Source organism: Cricetulus griseus, chromosome 3 (genome assembly GCF_003668045.3).
Source record: "Cricetulus griseus strain 17A/GY chromosome 3, alternate assembly CriGri-PICRH-1.0, whole genome shotgun sequence".
In the NCBI taxonomy this organism is placed as follows: Eukaryota; Metazoa; Chordata; class Mammalia; order Rodentia; family Cricetidae; genus Cricetulus; species Cricetulus griseus.
In genome coordinates, this window is record NC_048596.1 from 116989677 (window position 1) to 117012014 (window position 22338).

Below are 22338 nucleotides of genomic sequence, written 5' to 3' on the forward strand. Positions count from 1 at the left end.
GTCCTCTGAAGCCACGTGGCTTAAGTCACATGAAGCTGTTGCCTGGAGCAGAGCATGCTGAAGTACTTTAGGCTGACTTGAATTCAGTTGCTCATGTGCCCCTTTACTACAAACAGTTTGACCTTTGGATGGGATCAATAAACAGCTGTCATCTTCTGGACTGAAGTTGTGCATACATTAGAACTATCAGAGAGCATTTGAAATGTTTGCTGTTGGTCAACAGCTCCCAAACTTTTGTCTAGGACCACTTTACACTGTAAAAAAACAAAATTAAAAAAAAAATACTGATGCCCTGAAAGAACACTTCTCTGTGAGTGTACGCATCGGTACTCAGCTGCTGCTGGCAGAAAGCTGACAGAGAGATGTGAAATGTCCCCTTTGGTGCATTTCAGCAGTAAACTTAGTACATGCCAACACAAATAATACCTTAAAAAAAGATAACACAAAAGCATTTTCTAAAACAAACAAAATGTACAGAGAATAGTTGCATTATTGTACCTCTTGCAGCCGTGGTCAGTGCCTGCATTCAGTCTGTTGTGCTGTATCACACAGCTGCTGAAAAGCCCCGCTGTGTGTCAGAGGGTGAGATTAAGGAAAGGAGGCATGGTAGTAGTATTCCAACCCTGCATTCCCCCAGAAAAGGCTTAAGAACCACTCTTTTTTTTTTTTTTTTTTTTTTTTTTTTTTTTTGTTTTTCAAGACAGGGTTTCCCTGTGGCTTTGGAGGCTGTCCTGGAACTAGCTCTTATAGACCAGGCTGGTTTCGAACTCACAGAGATCCACCTGCCTCTGCCTCCCGAGTGCTGGGATTACCCCTGCCCGGCAAGAACCACTCTTTCCGGCACTCTTCCACATAGGCTCAGGAATTCTCAGGAAGCCTAGTGCAGCTGTAGTTTGGACTGGCCATAGACCATCTTCCGAGATACAGAGAGCAAAGGGATGGTCTTAGGGAAGCTGTGAATCTGAGGCTGGCCTTGCTGAAATAGTTCACTGTGCCAGTATCATCACAGTGTAAGGCTATCCAAGCACAAATTAAACTCTTTGAACATATGGTGGTCCTCAGGTGCCTTCTTGGTATAAAGGACTACAGGTAGGTCCTAATCCTTCATTGTATGGATATTTGTAAGTCAATTATTCTCTCCTGCTGATAATATTCAGAAAAAACCAACCTGCATTTCACTGAGGAAAAAATGGATTTTCAGCCAGACTCTCTCCTCCCCCTCTTAGGACCAATTCTGACTCTGCTCTTCACACGAGTGCTCTGAGCACCAAGCCCCAGGACCCGTATGGAGGAGGCAGCCAGTCACCCTGGCCTGCCCCATACATGGGTAAGACACAGGCCCCTGCTTACAGCATCTGTGCTTTCTCCTGCGCTGTAGGAACTGAGAGAGAAGAGCTTACATGGTGCATGCTCTTCCCCAGTTTGGTGGTCTTCAGAGAAAAGCTCCCAGCAGGGGAAGTGTGTGTGTTCTTGATGCACGTAGAATGCATCCCTTCCATGCTTCTTCCACGGCTTCTGCTTCCCTGTTGGCATCTCTTGACTCTTGAGCTTCCTCTTCCCTGCAGCAACAGCCCTTTTCTAGACACTCATCGTCTTTTACACAGGCTCTGGCAGGAGCATCCTTGATGGTCTTTGTCCACATCCTTGCAGTCTGATTTTACTGTGTTCTTCAAGGCCTTCTTTTGTTAATGATATGACCAGGTTGGAGGAAGTGGCTTCATTTTGTGGGTCCATGGACCTTGTATGGTTGAACCTTGGGATGAGGCAAACCCTCCCAGGGGCCAGACAGTTCCTATGGGAGGAGTAATCAAGACCAGGGCCAGGGAGAGCCAAGGAGAAGACTTTTCTGCAGGAAGAACAAGGCGGGGGGAGGGGGGAGAGCAGAAAGGAAGCCTAGTGTCGTCATCTGCTCCTTGGTCTCCACTTCTGCTCAGAACCTTGGTTTTCTGCCTGTGGGCCAGAGAAAGTCTGAAAGAGAAAGGCCAGGAACTGAGAAAGGACAGACTCATGCCACCTCATGCTCTCTGCTTCCGCTGTTAACCCCATCTGCTCTTCATGCTCTCCTGCCAAAAACCGTCAGTACACTTCTGGAGTGACATGAGCATACTTCCCCTCCTACAGCCTACTCCTTACAGCTATGGGCACTCGCTGGGTTCTCCTGCTGTTTCATCCCGTCCCCGTGTCTTCCTCTCCTGTCCAGCCACCACTTCCTCAGTGTGAAAGCCTCAGTTGTGTCTGCACTTTTGTGGAGCCTTCTGTGACTGTCCCCCTCTGCTGGTCCCAAGCTGCCCACATCCTTCACTGTCCCAAGCTCCTACACGTAGGTGTTGTGACCACTGCTTCTTCATGTAGAATGCTTCTCTTTCTCTACTTAGGGTGAATTTCTTGAAGGCACTATCTTACAAGTCTTGTCCTAGCCAGTACCTGACAGAGTGCCCAGTACAGAGGCACAGTTAATGCTGGAGAAGTGTGAACACTTCCCTAAAGCTTGCTCCAGATGCTCACATCTAGCCTGCACCCAAAGTGAGGATGCTTCATTCAGATACTTCCCAAGCATGTCCGTCTGGGCCTTCTAATCTAGAAAGAACACAGGCTTGACTCATCTGTTCCATATACAGATTGACTTTGAGTGTAAGGACTGGCCTAGATACTAGCTTTTCCGGTTTTCTTTACAGTTTTGGTTTATTTAAAGCTTAAAATTCTGTTCCTTCCAAGGAGAGCCATTCATGGTCTTACTGCCTTGCATGCAGTAAGGATGGGATTTGGTAGTAATTGTTACTATATTTGTTCCCTTGGTGCAAATTGGTTTGCTGAAATGAAGCTTTGTAAAGCCTGAGAGCTTTGGAATTGGTCAGGGACAATGTGCTGTATTTCCACACATGGGGATGTGAGAGTGAAGTTGGCAGGGAAGTTGGAATTGGATATGGGTCACTGAACAGTGCTTAGAAAAGTGGGGTGTGTGGGAAGTTACAGAAGATTGGCTTCAGGGTAGGTAGAGATGGGTATGTATAAACAAAGCCTTAAAAAGCAGAGACTAACCAGTGGGGTGCCTGTGCACACAGCAAGGTCTTTGTCATCCTGACTGGGTGCCAGCTAGCCTTGCATGTTCTTCCCCAGAGCCCTGTGTCCCTGCCTTGGCGTTGCCCTCTGTGCTGAGATTACCCTTTTCCAGAACGGACTAAAGGCCTAGACAGGACAAGGGACCCATTGGTAATTTAAGGAGCATTTGAGCTCCCATGTGAAGAGAAAGAGAGTAACTGAAGAAATGAAATTGGATATTTATTCTGAGAGTAACGTGGTCCCTGAGGAAGAAGTTAGAGCTGTCAGCAGGTGTGAGGCTGAGGACAAGAGGTGGAGCAAGTCCAACACTGACCCGAGAGCAACAAGGAGAAAGGGAGAGGGAGGAGCAAGTCCTGGACAGGGCTCCAGAGTTCAGGGTTAGAAATCGTGGGCACAGTATCTGCCAACTACAGAAGGAGGGCCACCCCCAGCATGGATGTCTGCACTGTGTGTCTGCTTCTGCAGTCGCCTTCAAGTATCACAGAACTCAGAAACACATCCAAATATGGATGTGTTTACATGGGAAAGCCAGTGTGTTTAAAATATTATTCAAGTCTCCAAGGATGGGAATTATTTCTGGAGAATTATATTTGTTGGTGGGAGCTATTTTAAAGGGTTTTATGTATTTTTCCCCTGTAATTCATTAAAGTTTTTCATTTTCTTTCCTTTTGGATTTTAAAAATACCAGCTAGCTTCACAAAAAAAGTATTTCTTTTTATAGGACCCACCAAATAAAGTAAAGATTTTTAAAGTGATGGGAAAATATGACCAAAGCCCAAACCTAGATTCTGTAGTAGGGACAGTAACAATGGCCCCTTCCTGGGAATCTTTGCTGAACATAGTGATGGAAGCCGGGTCATCGTGGTGGTGGTTGTTATAGGGATGAGGGAGTACCCGCTCATAGTTAGCTACATGAGCCATCAAGTATATGATCTATTTGCCAGCTCAGTTTGTATCCCCCAGGAAGCAAAGCTGTTAGCCTGATATGTGGTTGGTATTTTCCATAATGGTTATTGAGTTATATGACAATTAGACATAAATGATATGAAGTTGTAAATGACAGAAATAAACTTTTATGCAACCAAACAGGGTTTTTATAATTTCTCTCTTGTTCAATTACCCATTTCCCTGGTAGTATGTGCAGTTTAAATACTGTTTCATATACACGTGTGGATGGATCAGCACAATGACTCTCTGTGACACTTGCCCTGTCCCACAGACTGTCTTTATCTCCAAACTGTCCTCCTCCATAGTAGCATGTAGAAGGAGCTAAAGTGGCCCTTGTTCTTCAGGGAGCAGGCTAGGAACTAAGGGCAAAGATGCAGACTGTGACTATAAACTGCCATCTCTGAGGACTGTAGCCCCTTAAGTCTTCTCTAAGGGGTAAAGATGTGATCTGTATCTCAATGACCCTTCAACCAGCAATAAGTCCTGGCTCATAGTGAAGGAGATGGTTTAAAGTCAAGTAACCATAAGAGAGCTAAGCCTGTTGGTGACACAAAGAGTTGCCTCAGCTGGGGAAAGGCTCAGCAGGTAAAATACTTGCCATGCAAACATGAGAACCTGTGTCCAGATCCCCAGAATCCATGTAAAAGCTACATGTTGCAGTGTGCACCTGTAATCTGAATACTTCTATGGGAGGTAGAGACAGGAGAATCCCCAGAAGTCCCTGAGCCAGATAGACTGGAGAATGGGACAGCAAAGGAGGGGAGACCCTGACTCAAAGAAGGTAGAAGTTGAGGAGCAACATCCAGGGATGTCTTCTGACCTCCACATGCACGCAAGTCATGGCTCATATGTATATACAGAGTAAGAGGGAGACGGAGGGAAAGATGGAGGGAGGGAGGGAGGGAGGGAGGGAGAGAGGGAGGGACGGAGGGATGGAGGGAGGGAGAGAGAGAAAATATAAAGCAAAACAAAAACTAAAGAAGTGTCATCAGGGTGGCAGGAAGGCCCAAATGGGAAAGCTGAAATTCTAGATACTTCTCTTAGGAATCGCTGTGGCTACAATATCTACACCTTGTATTTTTACATGAAGACTGTGAGGCATTCTGTGGGCTTGCCAGACACCAGGTGGGGAGGGGCACATAAAAGGAACATGGTCTCAGATGTTCCCAGTTAGATCAACCTCTGGAGTGCCAAGGCTAGGGTTTCCTGCAACGCAAATGTGACCTTGGTCCTGGCTGTCCTGTCCTCTGCGGGGCTATAGTGAATTAATTTCCTCTTTTTCTAGATACCTAGTCATAATTACCTGCTTTTTGTTTATATTCTTTTTGTTATAGTTGTACCCTTTGGTGTTGTGTATGTGCACGTTTGTGTGTGTGTAATTGTGTGTAGTAGTAATAGTGGTAGAAATATAAATTTGGCTCTTTTATGATATGTTAATTTCAAATAAATTTGTCAGTCATGGCTGCCATGGTCCTTGTCCTCTGGTCACTTAAATGGAACACCTGAGAGTGATATTTAATCTTCTCATTCCCTTACCCTTCATCCCACACTATAGACAAGCTCTGCTCTTGCTCTCCCTGTAGTGTGCCTTGTATTTTTGGTCTTCACGGCCAAGTACCCTACTTTATGGCTTTTTGTCCAGTCTATTGGTTTTCTATCTGGTGTCCTGGCCTTGAAGCTGTCACAGAGCATCTCATGTTCTCTTATTACTCACCCAGGCCTCTGTTCTCCAGTTCATCCTCCCCGCCCACCCCCGGTTGTCTCCCATTCTTCCCAGTGTGTGCACAGCCAGACCTCACCATTCCCTGGCCTGCTGTGTGTGTCTTCCTCTTCTCCTTCCCTTTTCCTTACTCCTTCCTGCTCCTCCTGCTTTCACTGGGGTGGCTGGTCCTTTAGCCTGACTTCCACTTGCCTGAATTGCTCCAGGCACAGCACACTAGCTGGGGACATGGACTTTCTGAAGGTACCGTGCCCAGAGTCCTGGTCCCAGAACCAGCAGTGTGATGTTGGGCGTGGTGAGAGCTCATATCTCATGTAGTTGCTCCAGTGATTACATGAGATCATTGTGTGAGGTGCCTGGCACAAGGCAAGTGGTATCTCTCTCCCTACTCCTCACTGCCAAACTAGTGGTGAAGCCTGCCTCCCGTGCCAGTCTAGGGAAGAGGGTGGCACTAGCAGGATACCACACAGGGAATCTGCTCACCTCTGAGATTCACATGGTGACCCCCAGTTAGCTCTTTATGTTGTAAGGACTGGGTCATCCTTAGTAATTAAACTTAGAGTGTCTTCTTCAACATACCATAATAGACCATTTCATAAAATGTCATGTGTCATTTTTAATAGGATAATCACGTTTTGGTGATCAGAATGGTCAGGTTCCCTGCCCTTTCTCAAAAAAGCCACAATTTGAATAAGAAGCTTTTGTCCCCAACTCCTGTCTGTGCTGACCCTGGAGTGTTGCCTTTGTCCCTCTGCACTGCATTTTCTGATGTCCCCCTGTCCACAGTCTTTCCCTAGAGTGCTAAATCACAGACTGAACAAGCAGCCACTTGGTCCAGCTCTGTGCAGCTTGCCCAGTTTCATTCTTTCTACTTTTGACTGTGTTTGCTTGGTGGTGCTGGGCTCAGACGCATGGCCTCAGCATGCTAGGCAAGCACTCTGCTGTTGAGTGAGGGATATGCAATTCACACACTTTTTGCATCAACATCTTTAAAGGTTGGGTCCAAGAATCCTCATCTTAACAAATTTACCCTAGTGGTCTGGCAGTGGTGGTGCATACCTTTAATCCCAGCAGAGGCAGGCAGATCTTTGTGAGTTAGAGGCCAACCTCTATAGAGGTTCCAGGACAGCCAGAGAAACCCTGTTTCAAAAGACCAAAAAGGGGGGGAAATGTATCTTAGTAATGTTGTAGGTGCACTAAAACAGTTCTCAATCACTAACTTAGAGTGTTTTCTGGGGATCTGGGAGAACGTCTGTGTTTTAAGAGTATGCTTAATTGATGAGCTCTTAGCGCCCTTGGGAATGCTTAATGTCCATCTGCCCCTAAGACTCCATAGTTCTGCTTCTTCCTGCCTGCCCTGCATCACCTGCCCCCATCCTCTAACACACACTGAAGGAACTGAACAAGTATGTGTTGAATGAATGATTGATTATTAGGTATTTAAGTTTTATAGACTAATTGGGCTAATTTATAGTTTAACCATTTCATCTAGAAACTTACCTAAGCTGAGCTGTGTGTAAAGGCTTGGACTTCAAATTTTATCCCAAGTATATGCTGAACACTCACTTGGTGTAATTGATTGCCCTGAGGAGAATGGTTAGGTAGCCCATGTTGGGGGTGCAGCTCTTTAGTTTTAGTTAGTTGGTCATCTGTGTTATATTCATAGAGTAGCTGTTCTTCATTCATTCAGGATTGATTCCAGTCTTTAAATAGCTATCACATATCCCCTTGCCTTGGCTTAGACTCCAGATGTGTATTTTTTAAAACAACTGTGTAAGAATCCAGAATATGCCCTAGTGTCCATCATGGAACTTCCACCCATGGGGATGTCAGGACAGTGACATGGACTCCAAGTTACCTACCCTCCCTAGGGTGACATATTTGGAAGTGTGACAAAGCAAACTTTTTTGCTTTGTATTTTGAAGACAGGTTCTCAGACTGTCAACCAGTGTTCTCTTGAGACAGGGACAGCAAGGATACTTAGATATTTTTTAAAGGGAAAACACTTGGGCATCAGCTCTAGACTTGGAATAGCTGCATCTGTATGTACTGTGAAAGCTAAAGCACCTTGAATGAGCTTTGTCAAAACTGCCTTAGACCTTTCAAAAATTGTATTTCATATCAGAAAGTCATTCTAATGCATGAATAAATGAGAGCCCCACATATAAAAATGGTTTTTTTCTTCTTCTCTTTTCTACCAGGTTTCTGTGATGGAGAAAACGATGGCCATGGGGAAGGTACGAGCAGACATTGGGGTTGACAGTCACATTTATGTGAAGGCTGACATCTGTTTCCTGGATTACTTATCCGAGTTGCTCTAAGAAAATTAGCTAGACATGATCAAAGCCATGAGAGAGGAAATGTGTGACTAGACTACAATGGTCCCTTGTTACCCAAGTCCCCTCAGCACCACAGTCACAAGGTTGTGCAAGGAAGCAAGAGTTGTAACCACATGAAAATGTGAATTAATCAAGTATTTAAACAGTTGTTCCACTGCCTTCTCTCAACACTGCCTCAGCCCATTTAGAAAGTCACTGTGAGTAACTGACAGACTTAAATAACAGTTCAAGGAACATGCAAGTTTGCATTAAGGCTGTAGTTCAGATACTGGACTGCCCAGCATGCATAAATGCCTGCAGCCCAGAGTTCTGTCTCCACCAGCAAATAAAACAGGCATGTTGCACAGTCCTGAAATCCTCCACCTGACAGGTGGAGGCAGGAGGACCAGAAGCTCACAATGAACTTGGCCTCACAATGAGCTTGAAACTAACCTGGGATATATGAGATCCTGTCTCAAAAAAAGAAAAGCAAGTGCAAATTTATTATAAGGTAGAATTATACATTTTGCAGAAGACAATGAGTCTGCTAAAGCCAGTTAAAATCATGCTAGAGATCTGCTGAAATGAAACTGAAAGACATCAATAGATGGGGATCCAATTCTGCTCATTTAGTCATTTAGTACCTGGCACTGTTAGATCTTTATAAACTGAAATGTAATTTCATAATATGAATCAGCTGAGTGGCCAGTTTGTTTTTTGGTTTTTTTGTCTGTTTGTTTGTTTTGTTTTTTTGAGACAGGGTTTCTCTGTGTAGCTTTGGAGCCTATCCTGGCACTTGCTCTAGAGACTAGGCTGGCCTCGAACTCACAGCGACCCGCCTGCCTCTGCCTCCCGAGTGCTGGGATTAAAGGTGTGCGCCACCAATACCTGGCCCTGCACCTCCTTTTCTGAGCAAACCCTTTCAGGTATTAAATAAAATCATAAAAATTTGAAGCTGACCCATTTGATCATTCAAGGCAGAAATGAAGACATGGCTTCAGGGCCATCCCCTGTTAACCTTGTGAAGAATTCCCAACAAAGCTGTACATAGAAAGAAATTACAGACACTGAATCCCTCAAAGGAAGCCACCTATCGAGGCACTGTAGCCTGTTCCAGTCCCAGTCCTGTAATGTGACCCACCTCTTAGGCTGTGCTGCTTCCCCTCCTGCAGAACCTTCAGGGCACATGCCTCTTGCCTCCCTTGAATCATAAGGCCCACAAAGCCCATTGCTCCTATCTCCCATCTGTGGAGAGTCCCTGTGGGTCTGTGTGTCCCAGGAACTGTTTATTAAGCATCACAGAAGCAGAACAGTCTAAGAGCCTCGTGGGGCTTATATCTCTGCAGCATTTATATCCGTGATTAGAAAAAGAGAGCCAACAAGAACATAGACAGAATACACTCTTCAAAAGAGAGTAATCCATCTGGGGTGATTCAGTGAGGGAACATAGGGCTTTTCAGGGTCTATCCTTAGCAATACATAAAGGGAAACAAAGAAAAAGAAGGAAGGAAAGGAGAGAAAGAGTGAGGGTTTGAGCATCAGGACTGAGAGACACCGAGGCACACTGATGAAGTCCGGTTGTCTCAGCAGAAGTGGCATTTGTTGCACTGGCGCTGGGAGGTTAGCCAGGATGAGCACTGCTTCATGCTGTGCTAGACACTGGTCCACAGTTGTAATTATTTACTAAGTTTTATTAACTTGCAAAAAAAAGAAAAAAGAAAAGAAAAGAAACACGAGTATTCAATTTAAACCATTTTCTCTGAGTTTATTCTGAAAACTTGGCCCCTGTTTTGTTGTTAGTTCTTTGAGATATGCTATCATGTAGCCTAGGCTGGCATTAAACCCCTGATCCTCCTGCTTCTACTTCCTACATGCTGGGATTACAGGCTTGTGCCAACGTGCTTAGGTTTGATCTCAGTTTTAAGTGACTTCCTGGGATCTATTACTCATCTTGTGTGGGCCAAGGGCAGGACAGGCAAGACAGTCACAGTGGAGCTATGCAGTCCTCAGAGCCCTGCAGCCTCCCTCATTCTGAGCAGTCTCCAGCTATTGAATAATCTTCCTAACAGTAGGTCACATAGTTCCTCAGAGCTTGCCTTTGACCTCTGGTCTGAGAACAAAAAGCCTTCACTTGGTTTGTGGCTCAGCCGACCTTCTCATTTTCATTGGTGTGGCTGGAAGTGTTAACTCAGACAGCCAAGGATAGTCTCTTCAAGTAGAGCTGGCTGTTCTGTAACATTAAAGACCCATTAGAACCCCATCAGCTACAGCCAAACATGCCTGGTGGGTTATCAGTCTTTTTTTTTTTTAAGATTTTATTTATTTATTATGTATACAACATTCTGCTTCCGTGTATATCTGCACACCAGAAGAAGACACCAGATCTCATAACAGATGGTTGCCAGCCACCATGTGGTTGCTGGGAATTGAACTCAGGACCTCTGGAAGAGCAGTCAGCGCTCTTAACCTCTGAGCCATCTCTCCAGCCCCCGGGTTATCAGTCTTTTATTCCCAGTCCCAGCACTTTACCAAGTAGCTTCAGTACCACTGTGATTTCCATTCGTTGTTCCTAACTCCATTTGTGTGTGTGCACATGTGCCTGTGTACATGTATGTGTGCATGTGTGTGTATGTGTGTGTGTACATACCCGTGTTTATATATGTGGAAGCCCATAGGTGGGTGTCTTCCCTGATTACTCTCCGTTTTATTTACTGGGGTAGGAGACCTTCGGGATCCAGCGCTTATTGATTTCATCTAACGTATCGTCAGTTTGCTCAGGGAGCAAGGAGCCCCTGTCTGCCCCTGGTGCTCTGGGATTATAGGCAGCTGCCATGCCTGTCTGGCTTTTATGTGAGTTCTGGGAATCCAAACTCTGGTCCATACTCTCCCAGGGCAAGTGCTCTGTCCACCAAGCCATCTCTCCAAGCCCCTCTTCATTTGTTGTTACCATCTTTTCATCTTTTCTTGATTAGTGTATGCTTTTCTTTATCTCTTTTCCCATGCCTGCAGGGCCCTGGCCTGGTCTCAGACTTCTACATTTTATTTCCTTTCGCTGTCCTTTACCACAGTCCAAATAAAAAGAGCACTCTGGCTGGTGGTAGCCACCATTTCTTCTCTAAGCCTTTTACTTATTCCTCACTCTCTTGCTTGAATGCCCTTTACTGTGTCTCTGAAGGGAGCCCAGAGCACCAGCTCCAAAGCCTCGATGTTCTTCTCTGCTCTGCCCTGAAGCAAGGGTGTGTTGCTCTCCTGGGCTTCTTTAAGTTTTACTGACCGCCTTAAGTGTGCTGCCTTCATCCCCTGGCTAGTTTATACATTTCCCAGGAGACTGTCAATAAATATTTGATAAAGGGGCTGGAGAGATGGCTCAGGGGTTAAGAGCACTGCCAGGAACCTGGGTTTGATTCCTAGCACCCACATGGGCATCTCACAATCATCTATAACTAGTTCCAGGGGATCTGATGCCCTCTTCCAGCCTTCATGGGCACTGGCATTCATGTAGTACATAAACACATGTAGGCAAAATACCCATACACACAAAATAATACAATAAATAAAAAGAGTACATTAAAAAATAAATATTTGCTAAAGAAATCCTGTTCACTAGGCAGGGTGGCACATACCTATAATCCCATTACTTGAGAGACAAAGGCAGGAGGATAGCTGCAAGTCTGAGGTCAGTCTGGGCTACATAGCAGGTTCCATGGCAGCCACCTCTGAATCCTAAGAACCATTTAATTTTTTTTCTTTTCTTTCTTTCTTATTTGTTTCAAGACAAGATTTTTCTGTGTAATGCTGGCTGGTGTGGAACACAGAGATCTGCCTGCCTCTGCCTCCTGAGTACTGGGATTAAAGGCATGTTACCACCACCTATCTTTTCTTTTCTTTTGAGACAGGGTATTTCTGTGTAGCCCTAGCTGTCCTGGAACTTCCTGTGTAGAGTAAGCTGGCCTCAAATTCACAGAGATCTGCCTGCCTCTGCCTCTAAGTACTGGGATTACAGATTTGCAAACCCCAACCCCACCCCAGCAGTTTTAAACTAAGCTAATTCATTTAGCCAAAAGACGAGTGGCTGCCTTCTAATTTTAGTTCAGTGAATGTGCTTCTTCTCCCTTTTAGTAGCATCTTTCCCTGGTCTGTTGAAAGAAGAGAGTCTGCTAAATGTTCCGAAGCCGCTGCCTAAGCAACTGTGGGAGACCAAGGAGGTGGGTGAGCAGTCCTCAGCTGCAGTCTTCACCCTGGCTGGCCGCCCGCCTGCAGAGGCGGAAACCAGAACTAGGGAAAAGGGAAGAGAGGATTTGGCTGGACACCGAGACAGGGAAGACAGCAGGGGATGGATGCTGTTCCAAGCAAAATCATGATCGTGGTGGTGAATTAGCACAGTGATCTTGTGGCTTCCTTGCTTGCGTGTGAACCTCACACAAACCTTACCCGGTCAGGAGCTTGGAGACATCTCTGCTTTGGGGCGGCTCTCCAGCTTTTGTTGAGAACTGCTATCCTGCCAGATGATCCTTTCTAAAATCAGAGGCCTTTGACCCCAGCTCTGGAGAGACAGCAAGTGATGAGTCATCTGTTTACTATGCTTTCTCCAAGTTCTGAATGTTAGTATCTGAAGTCCTACTGCTGGCCTCCACTGGCAGCACTGCAAATCTCGCCCACTGAGAGAAGGGAGGCCCCCAGCTTAGCTGGGCCTCTCTTTCTGTAGAGCAGCTGTTTTGAGAGAAGAGTCCCTCCTTCCAGCCCTTGGTGATGCTCAGATGTAGATGGTTGTTTGGTCTCTGTGCCTAACTGTGTTCATCATCTATCAGAATCCTATTGGTCCTGCTCCTTTTCCGTTTTCCTCCATCAAGTCTACCCAAGTCTCTGCTAGCATTAGGGTGGTCTTGAAAGGCACACACACACACACACACACACACACACACACACACACACACACACACAGATCCACATATTTAAACAGCTCTCCAGCATTAGGGTGGTCTTGAAAGGCACACACACACACACACACACACACACACACACACACGATCCACATATTTAAACAGCTCTCCATCCTCTGGGCTGTGAAACTGTGAAAGGTGGCTTTGGAGACTGTAGAAGACAGAAAATGGGTTGGCAGGTGTGTACTCCCTCCGAGTACCCGGAGCTGCTCTCTCTGGGGAGATGAGTGGTCTCCCTGGTCCTGTGACTGCAGTATCCATCCCTGTCCCACCAATGTACATTCTAGATTGTCCTTTTTCCTCAACATTCATTCCCTCCCTGTTTTGCTTTTTTATTTTCTTCTTTTTCTGTCTTGCCAATTGAAAAAGAAATATTTAAAATCTGAATGTGTAAAACATTTGACTCTTTGAAGGAAATAACCATTTAACTAGAAGACAAATTAATAAGGGAATCAAGAAAATATGTTAATGTTATACTTCTCTTTTGACTGGAAAGTTAAGACATTTAAAACTCCCCAAACTTACATGGATGCTCTGTGAAGATGCCCTTGGCCTGCTCTGTCTGTCACAGGCTCTAACTAGGGTGCTCAGAGCCCCCTTTTCAAACATTTGAATTTGGCTGTGCATTGAGTAAGCCTAGCTTTCTTTGTCTCTTCCCAGATCCAGTCTCTGTCAGGACGCCCTCGATCCTGTGATGTTGGGGGCGGCAAGTAAGTCATGTTCCTTCTGCCGAAGAGTTTTGAGAGTCTTCTCTACTTTGTCACAGAACTGAGAAATGGAACTTGCTCTGTATAAACCCAAGTCAACTGCATTTGTATTAAAAAAAAACTTCTCTCTTTTGTATATATAATTCATGTATTTGAGGCAGTTCCATTATATAACTGCCCAAAGCCAATAAAACCACCATAAATGTGTTTAAGAATAGCCCAGTTGACTCAGCACACACAGAACCTACCTGATAGAAGTGTGCACATGTCCACTGGGGCCTGTGTCAGGCCGTGGGCAACAGTTGACATAGAAGTTGACATAAAATCAAATAGAAGTTGATTTTAGAAGTTCCCAGAATGTACTTAATGCTTCTGATCTTCGAATTGTAAAAATCCATGTTTAAAAAGGATGAACAGGAAGATTTGTGATTTAAAATGAGTCTGTGGCACTATTCATTAATTAATGTTTCTTATTTGTTTTTGTTTTTTATTTTGTTGTTGTTTCTTTGGAGGTAAGAGTCTCATTATATAACCCTAGCTAGCCTAGAACTCAGCCTACATGTAGGCTAGGCTGGCCTTGAACTCACAGAAATCAGCCTGTACCTGTTGAGATTAAAGGTGTGTGCCAACACACCCAGCTTAGTAAATGAATTTTATGACATACAGATTTACTCCCTAAAAGATTTTGGAAAGATTATTAAAACACATATAGTATAAAAATACTTGTAGTACAAACAGTTCCAAAAAGTCTGTGAGAAAGGTGAGAGTAAAGGAGATTAAGGGCAGAGGGGTTCTGAAGCCTAGGAATTGACACTCAGAAGGAGGCTGGTGTAGGTGATTCAGCTGAGACCACAATTAGACTACTGCTAAGGGAGCCACAGCTACCCCTTGCCTTTGAATCAGCTGGATGATCTGTGTGGGTCTTCATGGGGAGGACCCCTGGGCTGAACAGTATCCTGAGAGAGCACTGAGAAAGCTGCATGGGATTTGTCACAGTCCCATAGATGGGACAAAGCCAACTCAGGAACAGCAAGTCTTCCTAGGACCAAAACAGTGTGATTTGAAGATTGGACCTTTGCCAGATGGTGGTGGCACATGCCTTTAATCCCAGCACTCAGGAGACAGAGGCAGGCAGATCTCTGTGAGTTTGAGACCAACCCGACCTACAAGAGCTAGTTCCAGGTCAGTCTCCAAAGCCACAGAGAAACACTGTCTTGAAGAAAGAGAGAGGGGGGGGGAGGGAGGGAGAGAGAGAGGGAGGGAGAGAGAGAGAGAGAGAGAAAGAGAGAGAGAGAGAGAGAGAGATATGTTCTGAGGGTAAGAGAGCTTTCTGTGCAAGCATAAAGACCTGAGTTCAAATCCCTAGTACCCATGTAAGAAACTGAGCATAGTTGTATGCTTCTGTAAGTCTAGTGCTGTAGAAGGGGTGGAAACATGAGGCTCACTGGGGCTTGCTGACCACCAGCCAAGTTCCAGGTTCAGTGAGAAAGTGTGTCAAGGAAGTAAGGCAGAGAATGACTCAATGACGGACACCCAGCATCCTCCTCTAGCCTCTGAACACGAGTACATACACACACAGACACACAGACACACACAGACACACACACAGAGACACACACACACACACACACACACACACCACTCACATACACATAATTAATTAATTGAAAGCATGTCTGGGCTGACACCTCAGACAAATCAATACTCCAGGCTCTGATGCCTTACACTGTAGGACTGGGGCTGCAGTCTTAACCCTGGAGAGCTCTGGAGCTAGCATCTTCTAGGTAAAAGAAGTTGCCTTCTGCTTTCATGTTAGAGATAGCATTCCATCAGTGTTCTATTCATGCAGATGGTTATTGATGCCTAATTTTAGGCACCAGATCCAACAATAAACAGAACAGGTCAGTCCCTGCTTGTAAAGAGGCAATGTTCCTAGAGAAACACATAGGAAAAAGCAGGTAACTCAGAGGAACACAGCAGGGAGATGAACATTGATAGGTGGTGACAAAAACCATCTGATAGGGTAGCGGTGACAGAATCCAGCCTGAAAAGGGGGCATGAGGGACCCAGGTAGAGAGAACAGCACTCTGTAGGGCATAAGGAGGCCTTGTAGTCGGATCACACCTAGACTTGATTCACTGGAGAGATCTGAACCAGGAGGAACATTACTCGTCTTACATCAGATCTAGTGGGGACTGGAGTGATTGTAGCATCATTCAGGAAGTGACCACTTGTATTTCTCTCAACTACAGAGTTGTTTTGATGTCACTAATAACCAGGCTCACATTGGTCACATCACTGTCTCCCTCTATGCTGGTGCCCTCAGCCCACCTGGCCATTGTTCTGCCTGTCTCAGCCTTCATTCCTTCCTGTTGACACAGTGAGCTACTCTGCTTAGTTTTAGTTTCTAGTGCTTGAACTTTGGCTTTATAGCCAGTTCCACACATCCAGCCATCTGAAAGATAAGATTTTCATGCCGTTTCCTACAGCCTTTCTTCTTCACTCGTGCACATGACCCCATCTGTTGCCAGTTTCTCCTCAGCTCCTACAGTTAGCCTTGCCCTGTTCCTTTTACAGAGAAAAGGTGTTGGCTTCCTTCTCCTCAGCCTCTTCTCCATCAGGTGTGAAGCCCTCTTCCTGATCAAGGTGGATCGCTTCCAGACCTCTTTCCACTACCTATTGTTCCCTCTCATTTCCAGATCTCTCTCTCTCTCTCTCTCTCTCTCTCTCTCTCTCTCTCTCTCACACACACACACACACACACACACACACACAGAGTTTTATGTGTACAGGTATATTTGCCTGCATATATGTATGTGTACCATGTGTATGCCATATGTTGTGGGCAAATGAGAGCATCATATCCTCTGGAACTGGAGTTTCAGTGGTTCTGAGCCACCATGTGGATCTGACGAAGTTGGATCTTCTGGGCAACCAGTGCTCTTAACTCCTGAGCCCTCTCTTCAGCCAGCCACACCTTTTGAAAGACGCCCAGCTTCTGTGCCCACTGTTTTAATGTAACTGTCCTCCAGACTGAGTCACTTCCTCCAGGGCTTCCCCTCAGTGCGGGACATCCCAACTGCATGTCATCCTGTGTAACCAAAGCTAAGTATCTAAGATAGGATTTATGTTCTTACCCATCTTCCTGCACTTCCCTCAGTCTAGCACCAAGTCTAGTGGCCCCATCTCAGTGAGTGGCTACCCCAGGCCAGAAGTCAGGAATTGTTCTCCGTTCACATGCTCCGTGTCATTGCACACTGCAGTCTGATAACTCAGCCAAGCCACCGCTTGCCCCTTTGCCTCCTGGCTCTGCTCTTTGCCTCCCAGCTCTGTCTACTGAACCATCCTAAGAAAACTGAGTATACCGTTTCCTAGCCTTCCCCTGGTGTCCTTGTCCTCAGCACTCTGCCAGCCTTGGGTGTTCTGTACCTGCTTCTCTCGTCCCAGCTCCATCACTCCCCACCCTCCTAACTTACTTCTCAGTGGTCATCAGTCTTCACAGTTCCTAGACATACAGGGTGCTTTCAAGCCTCCCTGCTGCCCCTCTTTGACCTCTGCCTGAAAGGATTTTCTGCCTAGCACACCTGAATTCTTTAACTTTCAAACTTAGCTTCCAGTGCCTCCAGGAAGCCTCCTCCCATCTACTGCTCTCTCCCTCCATTCTAGATACCATCAGGCTCTGTTATTTCAGGAGCAGGTTGGATTTCACAAGTTGCACTCTTTATGACTATGCTTATCAGGGTCTGCTATGGGCCCTAATGTCAGCAGTGTGTGCTGTGTGGAGCAAATCATCCCTCTCCCCGCTCTGGCTTGTGTGGCTTTCTTCAGCTACTGCTCTCTCTTCTGCCGCACTGCTCTGCCCCGATTCAGGCTGGGCCACTGCAAGAGCCTTCTGTTTTGTTCTCCACTCCGTCTCTGTTCCCTTGAGTCTTTTACGCTGTGCCCTCAGTAGCATCTGTAGCCTGTTCCTGGCTCCCTGGCTCCCACGTCCACCTGACTCATCCCTTGTGTTCTCTTCCCGTCAACCTCTCCCACTTCCCCTCTCAAAACCTGCACTGGTTGCACTGACCCCAGCCACACCCAGCATCTTGAGGCTCCATGAGCACTGTGTCATGTCCCTAGCAGAGCCTTCCTCGACACCACTCTTCCCGTCTTTGACATCTCCAGCTTTTGTGTCTGGTGTTGCTTGTGCTCTTGGTTGTACCAACCCGGTCACTCCTAGCATAGCATACCTCCTACCATATTACGGTTGCCTGCTTGATCATTGTGCTGCTCCATTTATGGACTCCAAAAACATGATTCCCTCATAGGAGGACTAAGAAGCCTTGTCCTTCAGAGAGCCAAGCTACACAGTGTCCAAGGGACTGCAGGGACCCACAGTACACATGCATGTAGGATAGCCACACACCTGCCTTCCAGTGCAGACCAGGGCTGGGTAGGGAAAGGAAATATGGACTAAGGATTGGGCTGCCTATCCCAGTGTGTGCTAGAGCAGGGCCCCAAGAATTCTGGGAAGTCTACATTTGAACCCAAGCTATTATAAATGTATGCTTTGTCGGGACACAAGAGTTTGTTCTTTGGTTTATAGCTTGGGAAGATTAAAGCAAGGGCTGGAGAGAGAGAGCTCAGTGGGTAAGAGCTTTTGCTGTGAATGCTGCATTTAAATTCCCAGCCCCCTCGTGAAAAGCTGGGTATAGCTGCACATATGCCTGTAACCCCACTGCTTTTGGGAGTGGAGACAGGAGAATCACTGGACTTGCTGGCTTCCAAACTAGTTCCAGGTCCAGTGAGAGACCCTGTCTCAAAGGAATAATGTGGAGAGTGATAGAGCAGACACCTGTCATCCTACCCTGCTCTATGCATATATGCACCCCCCCTCCCACCCCACGCAAATTAAAACAGATGCAGTGCTAACTTCCATTTGCAGTTTGCATCCTTGCCCAGGTGTGCAAATCTCAAAGTAGACTCAACCATGAACATACACCTTACTGGCTTGCCCTTGTGCCTAGCAGGTGATGACCAGTCAGTGACTTTAACAAATGAGTAGTAAAATGTTTTCCTTGTTTTCAAGATTATGGAAATTTAGCTGGAGAGATGGCTCAATGATAAAGAGCACTTGCTTGCTCTTACAGAGGACCAGATGGGTGACCTACAACCACTTGTAACATCAACTCCAGGGATCTAACACCCTTTCTTAGTTAGGGTTACTATTGCTGTGATGAAACGCCACGACCAAAAGGAGCTTGGGCAGGAGAGGGTTTATTTCACTTGCAGTTCCATGTAACAGTTCACCGACAAAAGCAGTGCAGGCAGGAACCTGGAGGCAGGAGATGACACAGAGGCTGTGGATGGTGCTGCTCACTGGTTTGCTCAGCTTGCTTTCTTAGGGAACCCAGGACCACCAGCCCAGGATGGCCCCACCCACAATTGGATAGGTCCTCCCCCATCAAGCACTAGTTAAGAAAATCAGACCTGCAGCCTGATTTTATAGTGGCATTTTCTTAATTGAGGTTCCCTCCTCTCAGATGACTATAGCTTGTGTCAAGTTAACATAAAATTATCCAGCAAAACTCTATTCTGGCCTTCAAGATCATTTGCACTCCTGTGATGTGAACACACTGTGTGCAAGCATGCTTGTGTGTGTGTGTGTGTGTGTGTATGCGTATAGACACATAAACATAAGTAAAAATATTTAAAAAATGAAAATTGATATGGTTTTAAAGTTTATGGAAATTTAATCAAAACAATATATTGTAAAAGGTATATAGTGGCTTTTTTGTGTGATTTTGGTAGCAAAAATAATTTAGAATGCTAGCAAAAAGAACTCTAAATATGACATAGTATATGTGAGCATTTTATATAGTAACTTGGAATTTTCAGTGAGCAGTGTGATCTGGAGAATACCCCTGTAAGGTAAGCATAGGGGAGGGCATCTGTCTCATTTACCCAGAGGGTGAGCAGATGAACGTGTTCTCAGGAGAGGCAGGGCCTCCAGGGGCTACAGTCACTGACATGGAAAAGACATCATATGTGTTCCATTTTCCAGCAGCCAATTGCATTGTGTAAAGCAGTCCTTCTTGTCTTCTTTCAGTGCTTTTCCACATAATGGCCAGAACATGGGCCTCTCACCCTTCCTGGGGACTCTGAACACCGGAGGGTCATTACCAGATCTAACCAACCTCCACTACTCAGCACCGCTGCCAGCCTCCCTGGACACCAGCATGAGTGTGGGGAATAGTGTGGGCAACCTTCCTGCTGCTATGACTCATCTGGGCATAAGAAACTCCTCTGGTGAGTACTCCCATGTAGAAAGGCCTCGGCTGTGCCCCCTGTATGTCTGGTGCATCACTAAATGAGAGTGGCCACATCTCAGCGACATGTTATAGGATCCTTCACACTGGTTAGTGTCTGCTCTGGGGTCCCAGCTCTGCTTGTTTGACAAGCATTGAAGCATTCTGCTACACCTCATTCTTCATTGTCTTCACAAGCCCATGTGTGCAGAGAACTTGGGGAGGAGTAGAGAAGAAGGTGCCATTCCGTGCCAACTGAACAGTGTTAGCAGTTCCTATCAGCATATGGTGATCTTTTATCATTTAATCCATTTCCTGAGCTCCCCAGTTCCCCACTGGATTTCAAAAGGACAATAGTTTAAATTTTAGAGAATTTACAATGGGCATGATGAAAATGCTTATACTTAACATACGTAGGCTAAGTAGAAATCTACTACAGTTCAAAAATACCCAAGTGTTCAGAAGTGCTTGCAGATGTGGTACTGGCTATAGTCATGTTGCTTGTGATGTGATGTGGTGTTACTATGCAGGCTTGACTGTCCACAGTCCAGACCCTCCATTGACTTCATGTTGAACCAACACTGCTCTTGTCAGCACCCGGAGAATGCAGTAGTCCCTCCTCTACCAGTGGTGTGGTACAGCCCCAGGTCAGGGGCCTGCTGTGGAATGTTCCATTTGGAAGGCTCCTCAGTGACAGTGTAGGTGGAGGAAGTGGTTTCTGGTTTCCACTCTGGGTTCAGTGAGACTTGCCAGGCAGAGCAGAGCCTGCCCACCTAGGAGTAGCCCCCTCGAGTTCCCTGCCAGGTCTCCAGTGGTTCTGTGAACTTCTGCTAAGCAGTGTGGTTTAGGTTTTGCACAGCTGGTTGCAGAGATCACCTTTATTTTTGTTTTAGGAGGTGTTTTTGTTTTTTGAGGGGTGTCATTTAATAAAAAAAATCTTTATTTCTTAAGACTAACTTTTAAGCTTTGTTTTTTTTTTGTTTTGTTTTTTGTTTTTTTAGAAATCAAGTTATATATGGGCAAACTCACTGTTAAGAGTGAGTAGTGAAGCCATGTGACAATGTCTTAGATGCAGGGTGTTTCCAAGTGTAGTGAGGAACCTGGAATAACCCTTTAAGAAGACACCTGTCTCTTAGCTCTGAGTTTCTTTGATTTATTTCACAACAAAAACTCTCAAACTCTTTGAGAGTTCTAGACTCAGCTTGGGCAACACCCCTTTTAGATGAATTCTCAGTGAACAATGATGCTAGGGTCACTGAAACAAAACAACATTCCCCATAGCTCCCTGGGGTCTTGAGGAAGCTGCCACCTGGAGGCTTTACCCTTTGCTTCTGGCTGAAAACCTCGTGTTCAGTCATTGACTGTCACCTGCTTCAAAACGCATCATATTATGCGCAATGCCACAGCTCAAGTGTCTAGCTTTATAGTGTCTTGCACACCTTAAACTGTATGGCACTGAGGCTATGGAGATGGCTCAGTAGTTAAGAACATTGCTGCTCTTTGCAGAGAGCCAGGTTCAGTCCCTAGGTTCATAATCACCTGCGACTCCAGTTCTAGGGGATCTGATGCTCTCTTTGGCGTCCACAGCACCAGACATGTACATGAGACAAGCATTCATACACATAAAATAAAAATATCGAAGTATATGTCATATAAAATGTAAAAATCTAAGGCAGGTGTATCACCAGTTCTAGACCAGCCTGAGCTACAGAGAGAGAGAGAGAGAGAGAGAGAGAGAGAGAGAAACTGGTACATGTGTTTTTGAAAACTAATTAAGCTTTCTTTAGGAAGGAGGCTTCTTTTTAAGTCTGATTGAGACCCCTACCTCTCCTTTCTATTTGAGCTACCTGAGTTTCATGTTTGCATTGATTGAGTGGTGGAATAAGGATCAGGATCCTACCAGGAACTTCATTTCTAACTTTAAAAATGTTTTTTCAGGCTAGTGAAATGGCTCAGTGGATAAAAGCGCTTGTTGCCAAGCCTGAGTTCAATCCCCAAAACCCACATAAAGGTGAACGGAGAAAACGGGCTCCACAGAGTTGTCCTCTGACCTCCACGTGTGCCGTGGCTTGTGTGCCTTCCCCCATCATATACACACCATACATACTAAGTAAATAAACACTTTTAAAATTAATAATCTTGTATTAGATGTGGTGTTCCACACCTGCAATTCAGGTAGTTGTGAAGTAGAAGCAGGAAAATTAGGAGTTCAGGGTTACCCTCTGCTACAAATCTAGTTCTGCTCAGGCCTGGTCTACATGATAGATGCCCTGTCTCTATTTTTAAAAATTAAATCATAATAATTTTTCCAGCTAAAATAGTTGATTTTGTAATTTCTTCATTTCAGTAGGTTTC

General features: G+C 45.5%; 1 protein-coding gene across 2 annotated transcripts in view; it reads left to right on the plus strand.

Moving 5' to 3' along the window:
- Crtc3 (CREB regulated transcription coactivator 3) overlaps positions 1-22338 on the plus strand; it is a 109242-nt gene that overhangs the window by 75160 nt on the left and 11744 nt on the right. Inside the window, exons 6-10 of one of the 2 annotated variants that reach the window (XM_027408262.2) lie at positions 1227-1327; positions 7930-7965; positions 12166-12251; positions 13647-13696; positions 19785-19984. In XM_027408262.2, the coding sequence (XP_027264063.1) occupies positions 1227-1327; positions 7930-7965; positions 12166-12251; positions 13647-13696; positions 19785-19984 (473 nt within the window). The remainder of the gene's footprint in view (positions 1-1226; positions 1328-7929; positions 7966-12165; positions 12252-13646; positions 13697-19784; positions 19985-22338) is intronic. The other variant, XM_027408264.2, reaches the window with a different exon arrangement.